General features: G+C 44.6%; 1 protein-coding gene across 1 annotated transcript; it reads right to left on the reverse strand.

Annotated features, from left to right (window-relative positions):
* Positions 1-2,780: 2,780 nt before the first annotated feature.
* On the reverse strand, positions 2,781-18,791 carry CDADC1 (cytidine and dCMP deaminase domain containing 1). The gene is made up of 9 exons (XM_086481940.1): positions 18,713-18,791; positions 15,036-15,130; positions 13,341-13,518; positions 11,938-12,516; positions 9,835-9,884; positions 8,585-8,754; positions 7,888-8,077; positions 7,179-7,239; positions 2,781-5,878 (listed from the first exon to the last, which is right to left on the reverse strand). Exons 1-9 carry the CDS (start codon positions 18,789-18,791, stop codon positions 5,805-5,807), a joined length of 1,476 nt encoding a protein of 491 aa, XP_086338066.1. The 3' UTR covers positions 2,781-5,804.
* Between the last annotated feature and the right edge of the window lie 6 nt (positions 18,792-18,797).

The raw sequence follows: 18,797 nt of genomic DNA on the forward strand, positions 1-18,797 counted from the left end.
AATAAATACCACTTCTAGCCATGAAGCTAAGCTCTTCTCTTCTACTGTTTTTTGTTTTCTCTAGCTAAATCTGTCTTGCACCATGACAGGAATAAAAGACTAACTGCAGGTGAATGTACTGGCATTCGTACTATTTTCCGTACACCTTTCAGGTATTTCTGAAAGGATGCTGGGGAGAGTGGAAGACACGTCTCTGATGGCATTTGCATGACATGTCCCTAAGGCATTTTTCTTGCTAAAGTTATTATTCAACTGCTTCATGGTTTTCCCCAGGCTTCTTCAACCCCTGATTTTTCCTCCAAGTTAGAAATTTAGCTGCCCTGAGGGAAAATTTACTGGCAAAGCAGTGAAGTGACCTCACCAGAGGCAAAGTAAAGATAGTTGAGCAATGGAAGGCGAAGGAGGAGGAAAAAAAACCCTGCAGGCAGACTGCAAAGGCGTTAGTGTTGTTAATATACCTCTCGAGTGCCAGTGAGTAACACGTTGTGGAAGTACCAGCCCCATTTACGCTGGCCCAGACCCCATCCCTTCAGCAGCAGTGGTCCCGTAGTTTCAGGAAGGCACCCAGCGCTGAGGCAGAGAAGCCAAGTGGAAAATTTCAGGTATGAACAGATGCTACTTGGAGCCCAGAAGCTCAGGGTCACGCTGCAAAACACCCAAGGGAAAAAGCCGTGCTCAGCGCGGCTGTCCCTAGCCCCAGCACTGTTAAGCCTGGGCTGTTGCGAGTCGAGCGGTACCCTGTACCTATGCAACAGTCGTACCAGCCTCATGTTTTCCTCTTCCTATTTACGAGCGTTGTTGAGCTGCCTCGAGTGCTGGGGCATTTACTGCTCGCACCAGCACCCTTTGCCGTTCGCTGCCGGCAGCAGCAGGATGGATTCCCAGAGCACAGTCATTGTCCCCCGGCCGCGCCGCCGCCCTGCACCCTGCAGCTCTGCGGTCACCGCTGGGGAGGAGCGGGAGCTCTTTTTTGTTGCAGCTAAAGGCAAAACAGCCCCAGTTTAGAGGGAGGGAACCAAACCAAGGAGCCTTCCCTGAGCCGTGCTTAAGGCAGGCACAGAACCGGCACAGCAGCTCTCTGCCTCTTCTCGCCTTCGCATGCCAGACCACACTACGGAGGCACATCGGTACTCTTGAATATCCAGAGGCCGTTTTGGCATGTCACAAAGGTACAGACCCCGTCTTGGCCTGCCTTGCGTCCAGCTCACTATCTGTGCGGAATCAGACGGATCCCACGGCTGCAGTGGGAGATGACTTGCGCTGGCAGCCCCTTTCCCCTTCAAAGAGGGAAGAAAACTGCGGAACGCCGAGCAGCACATTCCACCCAATACCTGAAAAATGCTGAAGATGTTGCCCGTGTGTGTGTATGCAGCACATAAAACGGGAGTGTTAGCAGAAAGCTATGCAGGCCTGGGAAAACAGAACGATCCCAAGGAAGATCAGCAAGTGTTTGACAATAGTTCTCTGCAGTTAACCTTTCTGTGCAGAATGGGGCTCGGCTCTGCCTGTGTGGCACTGTGACCCACCTCCATTAACGATACAGTAATCCAGATCTGTTAGAAACGGGCGTGCACCACCTGCTGCCTTTGCTTTTCTAGTCCCCGAGCAACGTCGCTTACCAGATCTAGCAAATTAGAGCCAAACAGGTATTTGAAGTCTGGTTCGCAGGCAGAACGGCTGAAACAGAAACACCCGCTTAGAGGACTGCAAAGCTTTTCAGAGTAGTCCCCGCATTAACGGTGGCCCTGGGAAGCCTGTCCCATTGCCAGCCCGGCTGGCTATGTCCCCCTGGCTGCTCGCTGTGTGCCTGCAATGACGTTTCAGTTCAAGAGCACTTCTGAAATGCATCTCCCCTCTGCCCCCGCTTCCCGCGTGTGGCTCCGTGACACGAGCCAGTCTTGGAGTGCATCGAGTGGATTCCTTTCAGCTGAAGATAAACAGGAGGACGAACTGTAGGCACAGCCTAACGCACTCCGCTGCCTAACAGGCCTCCAGCCCACGTGCCCGGGCTAGAGCCAGGTGGATGAAAACCCCCTGATGGGTCAGGCCTTCAGCATCACCTGCTTCACGCTACAGACTCGCTCCCCTTCAGCCCCACGGCTGACCAGCGAAGCCGCTGGCCCCGGTCACCACAGCGATGCCCCCCTGCGGGGAGGAGGAATCCGGGCGCCTGCGTTCGCCCGTACAGCAGTGCAGGGCAGCAAGGCGGGAGGCGCGGCAGGGACCAGTTTTACCGCTGGGTGGTCAAAGCTTCGCCCGCTTCTACCCTCTCCAACCAAGAACCAGGCTGTGGAGGTGGCAGCTCACGCAGCGCTCCCTGAGGCAGTTCTTACTCTCCCGAGGAAGAGGGAATTAACGCTCATTAATGCTCCTCGCAGGGCCCAGGGAGGGGATCCCAGCCCTTCCCCCGGGCGGGCAGGAGGCACAGTCTCATGTCGAAACAAACTCTTCAGGCAGAGCAGAGGGAGGCGACGGGGCTCAGCAAACAGCCGGGGCTGCGGGAGCAAGGACAGCACTGGGCCGGTGAAGGGTGTGAGCATTGCAAAGCACTCTGTAATGTTCCTAATAAACCAAAGCACTTAAAAATACACTTCAGTACTTACTGTCTGGTTAATTTATTAGCAGAAAACATGTTTTGCTGTAAGGCAGACAATTAACAGAGAGTTTCTGTAATTCTCAGTCAGAGGCCAAATTATTACTAAGAGCTAATACCTGCAATTAAAATGACTGCTCTGAAATGAATGGAAGAAACCCAAAATGCATATGGAAATTTCATATATAAAATATATAACTTTTACATTTCTTAATTTTAAATACATTGTAGTTTTTACGGAAGAAACAAACATCCTAGAGTTCATTTGCAAAATAAGCACTGCAGGAGATGTCCAGTCTTCCATGGCTCTCCCTGGTAAGCAGATGACATACACAGCAGCACCTATAGAGTCCATGGGTTGAGAGAGAAACCCTGTTCACATTGTTCCTGTTGGCCAGGATAAAGGTCCTACTTTGTAATCCCAGTAAGAATTAAGGAAGTTCGGTTACAGGGACAATCAGAGCCTACAAAAATCTGTGAGCCTCTGGAGGCATCTGTAGAAATACAGCAAGACAGGAATAAAGCCAGACCTGCAAGGCTTCAGCCTTACAAGCAATTCCAAGTTTCACAGAAAGTTTTGTACAAAAATCCTCTTTTTAAAAAAGCAATAAAAAGTAAAGGTAGACTCTTTAACTCCTCATGAAGGGCAGGTTACCCATGCCACTCACTGCAGTGTAGCTATTTCATGGGTGTGATATTTGACTTGTATCTTGATTTACTTCTCCATGTACCCAGGCTACCTACAATGGGACTTTTCGATTTCAGCTGTTCCTATGAAGACACAGACATTTTTTACCGATTTTGATACCAGCTGACTGACCAGTATAAAATTTGAAGGGGCCTTAAACCTGTCCCTGTTTATTTCCCCTGCTTCTACCTCAAGTAGAAGAGCATTGCCGACAGATTATGGAAACAAGGAGGTTTCAGTGGGTGGAGTGGGGCTGACTTTCTACTCTAATCTGGATAGGGTTCTTCTGATGTGTGGAAAAAGACAAGAGTAATTATTCTAACACAAGATGCTTACAAGAAGTGGGGGGGAAATACACCAAAGTAAAATACTTATGATTTAAAAACAGATTCTAATCTTGTTTATGGAACATCAACATTTGACTTTTTACTTCACATGGAAGTTACAAACAATGAAATGATATAATGCTTGATGAGAGGAAAAAACCCTGTCTTTCTGAGGTTTGTACAGCATCCAGACCAGTAACTTAATCCCCAGACTGTGGACTCTGAATCTGACAGGTGAAGCATAGAGTTCTTGCAGCTGGATCTGCTGGTCCTAAATTCTGGACCCAGGTTCCTCCGCACTAGATTACAAGAGCTGGTGAAGTGGCAGTCCAGCAATTTCCTCATGAGCTACTGTGAAAAAGCACTCCCTTGAGGTATGACGCAAAACTGGATTTCACCATCTTTCCCTTAGTTGACAAACAGGGTGAGGTTTTTCTCCCTCTCTCACTACGTGGTCCAGGGAAACGAAACTGCGTGCGCCCTGCTTAGCAAAACAGCAGTGGTGAATGAGGTCAGCCTGTCGCCTGATGAGATTTCTGCTGCTAACTCTGCGTGTGCCGCACTCAACCAGCAGCCCTGGAGTAGCCTTTAATCTAACCAGGCTCAGAGAAACAGCAGCTTCTCCAGCTCCAGTGAGAGTGAGTTCTCATGCTGGTAAGAGGATATAAGCACTCCCCAGCTCTAAAGTTCAGGTACTCAAGAATGAAGTTATGCTATGAGCCACAGGGAATCACAGCTCCTTGCTGCAGCTCCAAGCATCAAGCACTGTACCTTAACTTACAGGACCAGTAGCCAAACTGGGTGAGAAAAGACTCCATCTAATCAATGCCACGTTAAGGATGCTTTGCATGCTACCCCATCACAGCTTTGTGATCTAGTTCCAACCTTTTCCAAAGCCTAAAAGAACCAAACGGAATCTACAGCAGCATCTTAAGACACAATTCTCCTTCCAGGACTTTAAGGACTGCAGCAAAGACAAGATGCATGAAAGAAATGGGAAAAGGTCATTTATATATCCTACCAGCAGCAGCAGAAAAAGGTTTAAGGTGTTTGCACTTGAGAGGTCAGCAGAGGAGTGAACACAAAGTCTTGGAATGTCTGCCAAGACAAACAGCTAGAGGTCATATTCGAAGCAGCAAACAGATGGGAGTACGGAGAGTGACCTCTCCAAAGATGCTGGGTACAACTCTCTGATCTGGTTATCCGTTACCTACCCAGCACCCCCTCAAAACTAGCAACACTAGACTGCAGTTTCGCTGGTGGTTTTAATGTTGCCCTTGCTCCACGTGCAGTCACCCAAGAGATGGAAAAGATTCGGGCTATTCCACTGGGACGGATCATCGTGTCTAAGAAACGACGGGACGCCTGGCACTGTACTCGCTCCGGCAGGCCTGAAAGCCTGGTAGTGAAGATGATTAACAAAACCTGAACACTAGCGATCTTCACACCGTATGTAGGGGCCAGTGAGGTGCAAACAGCCACATCCGTTTAGGCCTCCACCCAGAAGCTGAGAAAAAGCAAAGCTGATCTTTGTCTATACAAATTCAGAGGGGGTGCACTCAAGGAAGCACACAGAGCAGCAACGCAAGCCTCACGGAACAAAATAGCTCTGCTGCTATGGCAGCTGAAGAGGTTATGTACGAGAGACAAGCTTGATCTCCAAATCACCTACCTAGCAACGACTGACATCCCAATGGCTTTGTCTCTCCTTTTCACAAGCAGGCTGAGAAGCAAAAGCCACTTTCAGGAACAGGAATAACTGTGAGTGATTATTTATCTACCTTTTCCTAGGAGACTCCCTTGACGATTGTACTTGAAGAACGAGGGCTTATTTCTGCATTCCGCTAGCCCAGAACTTAGAACTCCATTCCCTCAACCCATACACCAAGCAAAAAAGATACCATTTTATTATTACTCTGATCTACCAGCAATAAACTTTCGGTATTTTTTTTTTAATTTGTTAACAAATGATTAGCCACCCAGTTACTTTCACAGAAAATACAAGCAGCATTTTTCCCCCAGGAACTGCTAAATTAAAAAGACCTTCAGGTAACTCTGTAAAACATTTAAGACGTCATAAATAAACTTATTCTAAAAATCATTTTCCAAACAATAAATAAAACTCTTCCTTATTTGAAAGTGCAAACAGGCTGCATTATAAAAAGTACAGAGCAAGACTGCAGAAGTGCTTAATTATTCAATAGTGACCAAGACACAGTTTCTTGTTTTGGTGCTGCTGGTCATCTAGTGATTTGGTTTTCTGGACCCCATCTAAAGAAAAAAATACGTGTGAAACATTAATACCACGGTAAGCGTAGTCTAAACACTCAACACGTACAGGCACGTTGGAATAACACTGGGTGGGGGGTTGGGGTGGGGGAGCTTGTCTTCTTCCCCATACAGAGGAACATGCAATAATCATAGTTTAAGAAACATACTAAGGAAAAATAGCAACTTAACAGGCAAGCATTCCATCTCTAGGAAAACACTGTCAGAAAAATGAGCCCTGTTAAAGGTTGTCAAACATAGCACCCCGAGATGAATCTTTCTCCAGCTGGGTCTAAAAACTGTTAGCAGAGAGAGGGACAAGCAAGCCCTAACGTTTTGCAGCGATTACTAATGCCGTAAACACTACCCTGAGCCCTTCCCTCCCCCTTTTCCCCCCCAACTCATAAGGAAATAGCTAACAAAGAGACTTCTCCACTCATCTAGTTAACTACATGTTAGGAATTTGCTCGTAGTACATGGCTATTCATGTGCTACAAAACGCACCTTCAGTCCTTTTTATGCTCCTAGCACAGTGCTCGATGCTTTGAGTAGCTGCCAACTCACTATCTTTATGCTCCATATCTTTATGCTTGAGGCACAAAAATTACTTAGCTGCTTCTTCCACATTATTTTCCCCTCTGGATGAGAAACATTTTAAGGACTGGTAGCTGACAGTAGATGCCAATGGTGGGTCGGTTTTGTAGCACAAAAAGGCTTCAACGTAAGACATCTGTTTTCAGCAGATGACAGCTCCCTTGCTACAGGGATGCAGGTCAATGAGGATTTTGTGGCCTTTATATTGTATATGTGTATACATACACACACAAAACTAAATGTTGATTGAAAAGCACTGGCATAGATTCTGCTTCATAAAAGAAGCATTGAAATGTTCTGCAGAACATATTTAAATGACTTGGAGGAGTCAATTTTTTCTTTTGAAAAATAACAGCTTTCTTTATAGAACACAATATAAAAAGTCTTTATAGAACAAAATTTAAAACATGATAAAAGTAGCCTGAAATGATCTATGTGCAAAACAGCATATGGTTGACCTTGATAATAGCATTACTAGATTTTGTAACACGTGTGCCAATGCCAAGCATTTGTTAAAACAAGCTTATGTTTTTGACTTACCATTACTCCATCTATTCAAAAAGCTCAGAGAAGTTTTGATAGCAAAATTTAACTAATCAAAATCAAGATTCATTAAGGCTAATCAATCCCAGAGGGATGCAGGTTTGTTTAAAATGTGATCTCACTCATTGACTTCAGTCATAAAATGAATTAATGAAAACATACTTACTTTCCCTGGCTGTGGGGTCACGGAATTCGAGGGCATTAGTGTGCAATGGATTTAGTTGCCACTGGGAAAAGAAGAAGAAAAAGTTCACTTACTCCAGAAGACAGAGCAAAGGAAGAAAGAAAAAGTACCCTGCAGTCCTTCGCTGCAAGGCATGACTAGGGGTGAGGTGGGAAATGAAGGCCTTCTCCTCCAACACCCACTTGCTTTGAGGATAAAAATGGATGCGTGGCCATTTACTCCCTTGAGAAAGGGAAACGAGCCTGCGCAACTAACAGCGCTGCAGTTTGTTGTGGGGAGCACCCTGAGTGCAGATGCACTTGGCCACCTTCAAAACCCACCACAGCTCTTTCAGGAGCTGCTGGAAAGGGCCTACAAAATCACACCATAACCTCCCACCTCTGCTGCCGTGCCATGACAGGGAGGCTTGGGGAGAACTTCAGAGTGTGAAGAGACCACCTCAAACAACAGCCAACGAGTCAGAGGGAAATCCGCAAGGAAATGACAGAAAAGAGACACGCTTGGCCGCACCATCTGGCGTATGGCACAGCGCTTCTCCCCAGTGTCCTGACAAAGCAATCTCTCAGTTCCACTCACTTGACTAAGCAGCACAGGAAAACGCTGCTCTATGCTGGCTGCAGATGACCTCTCGCCCCTCCCTCCCCCCAGTGCTGCCCAGAGTTTTTAGAATATATTATATTTAGACACTCACGGTAAATTTGCTTACACCCTCAAGTTCACCGAACTTCATATAGGATATGTCTGCTTTCTTTTTTCCAACGTCAACATCTCCTGCATAGATCTGCTTGATACCAGCCCCTTTGATTAAAGGGACACATTCGTCACACGGACATTTTGTCACAAATATCATGCTTCTCTCATCTGGCTTTATTTCTCGACACCTACAAGCAGTCAGAAAACAGAATTTCAGAGTTTATATCTTGATAGTTTGAACGGTGACAAACTTGATACCCCACAAGAGCATGCAAAAAAAGTGTTGTATTACCTACTCTCAGACACAACTTATTCCTCCTCAAATCCTCACATCCGCAACGCCATCTGGTCTGATTTTACTGTCCGTGAACAAAACACCCATCCCACCTCCCCACACATATCATTGTCAGAAGCCTCTACAATTTCAGGTTACAGCATGGTCCTCGCAGGAAGCAGAGGCAGCAGCTTGTATCTGAAGGATAGCTGCCATGCGCTGGAGTGAAAACCAAGGTCACTTGAAAAGGCTGAAGAATGCCAAGGAGCTGACTGTGTCCATGCACATCCAAGTTCTGCATCACAGGCATAAACAAGACTGTGATTGCAATCCACACTTCATCACACTGACATCAGGCATTTGTCGCGCAGTTGTTTCTGAACTGTCTCAGTCTTTTCTGTGGTAAAAACAAACCCATTACCTGAATGTCAAGGCATTCTGCTCCGCATGTATAATGTATCTGAACTTTCTGATTTCACGATCCTTCTGTTTATCATCCATGTGTGGAAAATCAGCATACTCCGATCCAACAGGAAAGGCATTGTAACCACAGCCTACAAAATACATTGCTCCTGTTCCATCACAGCTTCTCTGCAACAGTAAGCAAAGCATCAGATTTGGAGACGTTTAAAGCGAGTACTAAGTACAAAGCATTGTGCAACGTGTACTTCCACCTTATCAGTTCATGCTGAGTTACAGCAGTTAAAAGAGAGCTCAGCGTTTGCTACCTAACTGCTCCATGTCTGAATGGAGCTTCTTCATCAAGCTCCATAGGAGCCGCACAGGCAAACTGTAACACCACAGACAGCACACCGCACCGGGCCTCAGAGGCTTTCCTTTTAGCAAGTAATACTGACAGCAGGAACAAAAGGTCTGAAGGATTTCATCCTTAATCCTTTCTGCAGTGTACAAAACTAAAGAGAGCTGGAGTTAGTCCCTGACGTGCCAGAGACCATGTTTCACCCATCTCTCAACAGACCCAGTGACCAGTGGGCTGACCAAGCAGCAATCCACGACTGAAATCAGAACGAGAAACAAAACAGCAATAAGCAGCTGATGACCGAAGTGCTGAAAACAAATGAAGAGTATGTGGCAGCTGCATGAAGAATGAGGCTTCCTGGGATTGGTAACACGCATAATCAGAGACATAAAGAAATAAAAACTTTATGTTTGGATGGGCAAAAGCACGGTAACAATATTTGCAGAAAACTGTCACTTTGCTCCAAAAAGGAACGTGCTAAAGCCAGTACAGCATTTCAGCTGCAACAAAACTCAAGAGATTGTCAGGCTATGACTGCACTGAGCCATCTCCAAAAAAGAGCTGCAAAGAGGGCTCATGCATAGTAGGCACATGCTGCACGATCAGCAGCTGCAGCAAAACTCCGTAGCCAGGACACCTAGAATAACTGACAATGACTAGGGTAGCAGGCATGCTGAAAAGCTAGGCAGAGACACCCTGGCAGTTACTAAACTCATTTATACTTCCCCTTCATCTTGACAGCATAACAATGAACCAGTCATTAACTTAGTTACTAAAGAATGAGAAGTGCAAGCTTTCCATAGCGCCGCGCGTGCGTATAAAAAGTGCATGTGTATAAACTTAAAGCAAAATAACAAGCTGAAAGCAGATAAACTGGTATGAACTGTAAAAAGTAACTTTTCAATACTTACTGCTTTTTCTTCTGCCCAAATAATAGCTCCAACTCCTGTTTTATGATCCTCTAAAACACATAACATTTTAGCAGTAAATAACAAATAAAAGTACTTCTAAGTTACCTATACATCAACATATGTCGTCCTAGAGTAATGAATAACATTCATTGTTGCTTCGTGGACAGGAGAATAGAAATGCAGCAAGATTAAGAGCTTCGAAGTCATATGAGTTTACTGCAAAAGCTGGGTGTACTTTAACTACAAGGCCAACCATTCTAAGACTTTACTATGTAGATTTGTTCACAATGCTAAGAAGCAACCAATACATATAAGAAAATGCGTGTCAAGAATATATGTGGACAAGTTCGGTGACGTGAGATGGAAAATTGATAAAAACCTTCTCATTGTTTACTACTTAATTACTTAATCTCTGCCACTCCTTAAGTTTACAGTTCCATGGTCTGAATTCCTACTGAAATTAGTTGTGTTTTATACCTAATTCAGAGGCAAAATGTTAACAATCAGATTTTGGCCGGTGTTTCCTATCACCATCACAGGAAAACTGGAAGAGAACTTTCATTATGTGACTTAGAAGACTATTATGGAACTTGGAAATCTTCACCAGCAGCTATCGATAAGTCTTGACCAGTTAAAACAGAGCGTATCAAGGAGCAAAATACGTTTCAGACTTCCAGTGGTTAATATCGTAGAAGATGCTGTTTCAATTAGCCATTTCCATCATCCTTAGTGTCACTACCACACACAATCACTCAAAAGAGGGTCTTTCCTGCCACGGGTATGTTTTATGAGGGCTGCCTTTATTTATGTTCTGTAAATTTATTAGTCACTGAGGTATATTAAGCCAGCCTATGATCTCGCTCCACTTATATCCACCTATATAATAATGTAAAGCATCTAAATATGTGTGTGTGTGCTGTTATTTATTTTAATTTCATTACAGGCCTAAAGTGGAATAAGAGTCTGCTCAAAACCCAGGCTGAGTCCAGGCTGAACAGCACAGATAAAAATGAACTTTGCTGCCCCGAGAAGGAGTACTCAAGCTTGGTCACTCTATCCTGCTCTGTACAAAAGTACTTGTACAAAAACCTCACAACTGGTTCCATGAAACTTCTGAATTACTTCTAAAAACACAATCTCCTCTGCAACTTTTGGTGATCAATTTGCGGAGGGTAGCCTCCCAAAAAAACACCAAACCAACCAACCAAAAAACAAGCTAAAAAAGGGAAAGGTTCTAAAATATGAAGATTCACCTTTACAAATAGCAAAGCCTGAAAAAGTCAAAATGCACATTCAGCACCTGACTTGACAGGTTGGTTTTGGGTGTGCGTGTTGGGGGATTAATTTTGTTTTAAGCTTTAAATATGTACTATTTATTCGTTTGCAATGGTTTTGATAAAAGCAACTACCCTATCTAGATGAAAAAACCCACCAAGTCTTCATATTTTGTTCTCTGGAAGAACTGACCAGTTTACTGCATTGCTACCCAGGCAGAATAAAGTAGCTAACAGAAGTCATCTGTATCAAAAGATAGTCAATAACTACCCTTCCACCCCAAAAGCCTGTACATCAAAACTCCAGCATCTTTGCAAAGAAAGCCCCCATCAGATACATAATCACTTTGATTAATAAAATTGGAACTAGGAAACTTAATATAACCGTACTTAATGCCCTACTGGAAGGATATTATTTCACTGCTCTTTTCTGAAGAAATGTACATAATATGCTTAAAATATTGGCACTTATTTGGTAACAGAAACATTTTGTGAAACCTCTGTTAAAAAGCCTCAGAGCAGCTTGAAGAATTTAAATGTCATCGTGTTCTGTTTTCAGATACGTGTTGGACACGTCGTCAGGGCAGGCCTTGCCAGCACTGTATGTGAAATACCTGCCCCGGTTTTCTCTTGGAAAGCTCAGCGCTTTCACACACAATACTACGTACCCCCACGGAGTTTTTACTACTGCTGCTGCTCCCGTTTCACAGATATAGGAACTGAATTCAGCAGCCTGCCTCAAGGAAGCATTTGGAAGAAGTTAAGACTGAAATCAGGAACTTGCTCTACTCATGAGACCCATTCTTCCTCCACTGCTGTAGCCACTCACCTGTCCGGTATGCAAGTAGTCTCGCTTGTATCATACAGTGCCTTGCAATTTCTTGGGGCAAACCCTGATGGTCTGTTTCATTTGTTTGCCGTGATTCACTGTTGTAAAATCCAAAGCATCCAAAGACAGGGACGCTGGCAGCCACTGTTGCCAAGACCAAGACAAGATCCTTCATATTTTGCCTAAGGTTGCTGAAGTACGGATTTTCACAGAGGTTCTCCAGTCCTATTGTCATCAATATTTGCTTGTGCGTATCCTCATTTGAAATTAGGAATAAACTTTCATACTCTTTTATTTTCTCTTGTCTACATGCAGTATAAAAGTCAGTATTTGAGTCAGGCTGAGATTTTGCTATTTTTTGAATAAAATCAAACTTGGCGGAAGTTTCTTCAACAAATTGCACCATACAGCACACCAAGGGCTGAAGCAGCACACACACACGAGCACGACTGTTGGACTTCAGTCTTTCTACTGCTTTGGCATCTAGCTTTGCATCAGCAGTAGTCATGGGATTGGACGCCTCGTTCTGCAAGCTGATTTCAGGATCTGCAGGCCAGTAAGAAATCCTGTTCACCCCAGCTGGAAGAGAAGATAATGCAGAAGGAACCATGCAAGCACAGTGGAACGTAAACGTAATTGTCAACATACTATTGCCTAACCCTGTTTTTACTCCTTTAAGGCTGTGAGTGCTGTTTCAGTGGCATCTGGACAACAAAAATGCTAGCATATACAAGTATCAAGAGCTTATCAGACTTGATAATCACACTGTAGACAAAAATTGGAATTTCCTAAGTTCTAAGATCTTTGTGGCAGCCTAATTTTGCGTTTTACCTACAACAGATACAGCAACACCACACAAAAAAGTTAGCACTAACAGAAGTTGCTGCTGACATTAAAAACCAGTATTTGCAGAAGGGCCGTACCAGCAGATCCCATTTCAGGAAGTGAATAATCTGACTTGTCTTCATCTCACTTGGGAAAAGGAAACCCTAAAGCACTCCCCCTGATTTCTGCATAAAACCCACCCTTCCTCTGGTGCCACTGACAAGCAAAGGGAAGGCAAGGAAAAATGTAGCCATCTAGGCCTAGTGACCAGGCTCAGGGTTGCTCTGGCAAAGTGCAACAGTTACGTCAGAATCTCAGCAGCGCAGCCCAGCCAAGAGACAAGCACCACCAGTAACAGTAGTTGCACAGAGAAATAGGGTCTCAGTAGCAAACCCATCATCAGCTCCAGGAAATGCACATTCAATACTGTTTTCAGCCTCATGGAAATATCAGTGCAGGCTACACAAGTTAGGGATTGGCATTCACAACTGGGACAGTCCAAAGAGGAAACAGGCTTTCTGACACCACCAATCACAAGCGTAACATTTACTCCTACTCTGCTCACTGTCATCGCTTACCATTTACAATCATTTTTAAACAAGTCGAACATGGTTTTCTGGAAAAATAAAGATCACAGTTTTTCAGTCTTGATCCGTGTTTAATGAGTGCAATCTGGCCAGCATGCAAGTCTGTACTGGAACAATGAAGACCAATAATCTTCATGTTTTTCACCACAACTAGACCACTCTTCTTTACCTACAGAAAAATGCATTACCATTATTTTACTTTTTTTCAACACGGAGACATTACAACTCTTCCTTGGGTAACAGTAATCAGCCAGGATCAGAGCATATAGTTCTTCAGTACAGACTGTGATATGATGCATTAAACAATCTCTGTTACACTTCCCCTAAGCAGTATTTTTGGTTTGGTAGTTTCTACATGTGCCTGTTAATATCGGAGTGCTGTGCCCCTATCAAACTTCAGATAAGGACTTGTCGCAAATTTCTGATTTTTCTGGTCATTCCTTTGCCATAACAAACCTCCAGAAGGAGCATAGAAAACTCTGTCAATTATAGCTGAAAATCTTTGAATCATCCAGTATCTGGAAATGCTCATGAATTCAATTTCTGTCTTAAGCCCAGCCATCCTGGGAGCCAACAGCTTCTCTAGCTTTATTTCTGTCTCTTCATTTATAGAAATGAACCCTGGTTCTAAAAAATCTTCCATGGAAAAAGTCTGCATACCACTGACAAGAGCTCCTACATCTGGATCCCCATGTATTGTGAGGAAATTGGATACAGGCTAGTTAGATGAAGCTAGTGAATCGCAATATGCAATCCAGCTGCTACCAGAACACTGTTGCCTGTAAATTATTCAGTTTCTTTGTGGTTACAGAAACAAGGCTGTACTAAAGCCCTACATGTAACCCAAGTGCCATTCCTAACTGAATCACTAAATTTGAAACTGTTTTTGAAATCTCTCTGGTGCTGCTCATCTACCCCTCTTTCAGATCTAGTCTGGGACGTACCAAGCTCTGAAAATTAGGCCTAACTGCCACTCAGATTGTTTTATAATCTTTTCCTGTCCTGGCTGATACATGTGCTATGGATCTTAGCACATGAGTATGCTCTGCACAAAGTAGTAATCATTTTAAAGAGCACAGGAAGAACTCTGATCACCAAAGGGAAACAACCCGTTCCAGGACACTGAAAATGCTCCTCTATGTTGAAGTGTAACCGGCAGCTATTTAGAAGACCCATTCTCAAGGACGGTGTCTTTTCATTGTCACTGAGGTAGTTATCTACAGTTCTTGATCAGCAAATGTTTCAAGTAGTTCTGTGCACCTCCACTGTATATGAGAACTCTTCTGAAATCATGAACATTGACATTTTGAAGAATGTTTCTACACCATCAACCATACTGATTTTAAAGTTATAATTAGTATATACTGAGAAATGCATGGCACCCCCCATGCCTCCGTTGTTAATGCTGTCCAAAATACCCACCAGCATTTTTTACTGTTTGCTTTACCTGTCGGGGGTATACCTCACCTTTCAAAATTTTTCAGAAATAGCATGCTATTTAACCATTTTGCTATTCTTCTCCCACCAGTGGATTTTTTTCTACTTCTAAGAAATATCTGAAAAACATTTATCAGTCTTTTTTTCCCCCCTCTGGACTATCTGTCACGTAAAGAGCAGTTAAGTTAAATTCACTGCAGGAGCTATTAGCATCTGTTCAGAAAGACCAATTAACGGTAGACATTTTACCTGCGATTTTTTGTGTTGCTCAGCTGAGGGAAAGAGCTCCATCCAGAGACTGAACAAAGTAAAAAGATTGACCTTAGAAAGTCTTGGCATTTGACCTGTCATTAGAAGAAAAAAAGAGAAATATTTATTAAAGAATATTTACACAAAAATCCCACATTGTTGAACAGTATTTTCCAAGTCTTCTATACCACAGCTGCTACAGAAGCTGGTTCACCAACCACTTCTGCTATTACAGCAGCTAAATCCGCACTGTTCTCTTCAGGGCAGTAGTTCTCAACTCAGAACGCTCACATCTGGATGCAGAGCTCAGATTTGTGCAACAGGAGGAAGTGGTGAAACTTTCACTGAAATTCAGTGAGTTAGTTGTACTCAGAGGTGAAGAGCAGAAATCACAGATCAGATCCCATATAACCTCAAGTGCTCAAATGATTCACAGATGCTTTGAGACATAGATTGTGATTCAGCTTCAGGCTCACCACAGAGGAGAGCAAAAACATCTAGGCATGCATCATGATCTTACACTGACACCTGCAGCAAGGGTGGATGAGCCATTGTGAAACCTGCCAGTTACATCAGTTCTGGGGAAACCTGCTTCTGGATTTCTAGTCTGCTTAAATTTTGGTTAGATTCTTACAAAAATTTAAACTTATTGCTCAGACTGTCACTTCTGACTAAATAACCAAAGAGGTAGCAACGAATCCCTTCTTGGACCACCACCTTGTGCTGTGTTGTGCTTCTACTCAAAATCTGGACATTGTCCTGTGAGGGCCAGCGCTCAGTATTACTGAGAGTCCCACAAATGAAAAAGGGGGAAGTACTACACTGCTCACTAGTGCTTGCACCATTCCACATGTAAAGCTGTCTTGCCTCACACTTGGGAAGAAGTGAAGCCTTCAAAAAAAATCCAGTCCCTATTTCAGGGGAGCTTACAGGGCTGTAATGAACACATATTCCTCTGCAGGTCTCACGTGTACTGTCTGACAATAGTATTATTTCTGTTTTTATCCCTTCCTGCAAATGTTAAAAAGTTTTTGCAAAGGAGTAAAAGGCAGAGGCAAGACTAGAATAGAGAAAAACATTTCTCTGGAAGAGATATAATCAGATACTAAGATTGCTTTGGTGGGGGAGAGGGTTAGCTTAATGACATGTCTGTCAACCCAATTAGGACAGCAGATAAACATGTGCAATCCATGACTGGAATACCATTTTCAGACAGTATTTTAGCAGGTTTTTTCACACAGAAGTGACTTTGGAAAGCAACTATAGACCTCTCAGCAGCACCCTCTAATGCCACACTGTCCATTACTCCTCAGGCTTCCCAGCTACGCTATTCCACTGGGCACAGGCACCGCAAGGGACACCTGGCTTGCACAATCAGATACGTGTGCTAGAAGTGTACATGGCAAGCCGTGCGCATGAAGATTTGTTGTTGCTTGTACTAAAAACAAACTGTAAAAGTGAGTCTACAAGCCACATGAAACAAACAGAATTTGTTTTCTTAAACAGGCATTTGTGTTCATTCTTATTACAGCCCCTGTTCACTCCTGTTTAGCACACACATGTACATTCCCCAAATGGCAAGCTAAAAAAAATGGTGCAATTTATACCAGCTCTCACATATACTGTCATGTTTTCTAAAATGGACTACAATTTAGCACACAGAGTAGATGTAAAACAGAATACACCAGAAACGAGTTTGAATTACTGTTTGTTTTCTTGGACCTAATCTGAATGTGACCTGTCAAACACACGGGAAACAAACTGAAGAATGTACTGGTGAATTGATATGAATTTATAGTGAGAAGCAGGAGAATATTATGATGAAAAAGGAAAGACCTTTGGTCACAGTTATCATATCTATGCATCTGCATCTTTATTCACTTAGGTAGTTAAACGTTCCCTTAAGCTCAACAGAGTGAAGAGCATACCGATTAAAGTGGCCTGGAAAAAAGGTAGAAAACATCTTACAGAATTTAAAGCAACTACAGAAAACTGGGGAAGAAAAGAAATCGGGCTCTTTGCTACCGAGAACAAAACCGCATGTGAAAGGAGCGCTCTTTTCAGGTGCATCAAGTCCTCACAGCTCCCCTACTTCACACAAAGGTATGATTTTATTCCTCCAGGTTAGGGATCTCACTCCAGTAAGGCAAAGCATGCTCTAGGGAAAGCATGCTGTGAAGGCCAGTGTCAAAAACCCTGCTGCTTCTGCTCCTGCACCTGCGAGCAGGAAGGAGCAGGGCACTGCCCATCCAGAGCTGGCTAAGATACAGGATTATGCCATGGTTGCAATGCAAGAGTCCCTAGTTCGAAGTCTGAAAGCTTGGAAGAAGTCGTCTTGCAGCTACAAAACTAACGGGTGTATGCTTTCACAGTATCAAGGGGGAGGAAATTAGTGACATCACTCTTCTGCCTGGGAAAAGGAAACTAGAAACCATTTTCAGACTTCATCTCCTCTGCTTGCTTGGAAGCAGGATTTTCATAAAACTAGGATGAAACAAAACCCATTTACCCATCAAGGAGACCTGGCAGCCCTGTCGTGGTCCTCAGTCTGAGAGCTATATACAATACAGCCCATGGCCAGTCTATACGTACACACAACCGCCCCAGGACTGCAGCGATGGGATACATGAAACCTATCAAAATCTGCTCCATCTGGGCATCCCCAGTTGTTCTCTACTAAAATTTGTACGGGGGCCCTGCTATAGGGGCTAGTATGAATACCCCTCAGAAGGCAAGTGTTTTTATACCACAGGAGGGCCATGGAGATGATCAGGGGGCTGGAGCACCTCCCCTATGGGGACAGGCTGAGAGAGCTGGGGTTGTTCAGCCTTGAGAAGAGAAGGCTCTGGGGAGACCTTATAGCGGCCTTCCAGTACTTAAAGGGGGCCTACAGGAAAGGTGGGTGGGACTCTTGATCAGGGAGTGCAGTGATAGGACAAGGGGTAACACTTTCAAACTGCAAGAGGGGAGATTTAGATTAGATATTAGTAAGAAGTTCTTTACTGTGAGGGTGGTGAGGCCCTGGCACAGGTTGCCCAGAGAAGCTGTGGCTACCCCCTCCCTGGCAGTGTTCAAGGCCAGGTTGGATGGGGCTTTGAGCAACCTGGTCTGGTGGAAAGAGTTCCTGCCCATGGCAGGGTGGGTGAAACTAGGTGATCTTTAAGGTCCCTTCCAACCCAAACTATTCTATGATGCTATGACATGCATTAAATACACATGGTATAGAACTGGAAAAAGAAATCACTTGGGGGGGGGGGGGGGAGCAAAATACAAGCATATGTTATCAAAAGGCCTCATGAATAAGAGCGCAGGCAAGCAGGGGGCGGGGGATACTTTATCGCCCTGTCTGTAACGGGCCGGAGCACGCTGTGAAACAGCAGCTGAAAAGGGGGAAGGCAGAAGCTCTCCGAACAGCCCCGGGGAGGGAAAAGCCTCACAAGCGCCCTGAGGAGAGGACAAACCGGACGGGTACGGCCATTTCGTTAAACACCTCGAAGCAGCCGGTGAGCGAGAAGAGACCCGCGAAAGGCCGGTCAGCGCACCGCCCCCGTCCCGCCGCCAGCCGCCAGCGCCCGGTCCCCACCGCGGTGGGGTCGCGGTCCCTGACAGCCGGGGCAGGCCCCGGCCCAGCCCCCCCGCAGCCAGGCCCCCCACGGCGGGCACGAGGCGGCGCTCACCGGCCATGCTGTCGGTCTGCGTGCTCGCCGCGCTCACCCGCGGCTCCCCCGCCGCCACCGCCTCCTCTGCGCCGTGCATCGATGC

This window comes from Leptosomus discolor, chromosome 1 (genome assembly GCF_034619465.1).
Source record: "Leptosomus discolor isolate bLepDis1 chromosome 1, bLepDis1.hap2, whole genome shotgun sequence".
In the NCBI taxonomy this organism is placed as follows: domain Eukaryota; kingdom Metazoa; phylum Chordata; class Aves; order Leptosomiformes; family Leptosomidae; genus Leptosomus; species Leptosomus discolor.

Excerpts from the sequence above, each read along its gene's own strand:
- CDADC1 (XM_086481940.1), bottom strand. The coding sequence starts at position 18,791 with ATGCACGGCGCAGAGGAGGCGGTGGCGGCGGGGGAGCCGCGGGTGAGC. Across the intron at positions 12,517-13,340 it reads TTTAAAAATGATTGTAAATG|CTGGGGTGAACAGGATTTCT; the intron begins GTAAGCGATGAC and ends CTTCTCTTCCAG. Across the intron at positions 7,240-7,887 it reads AGGGTGTAAGCAAATTTACC|TGGCAACTAAATCCATTGCA; the intron begins GTGAGTGTCTAA and ends TTCTTTTCCCAG.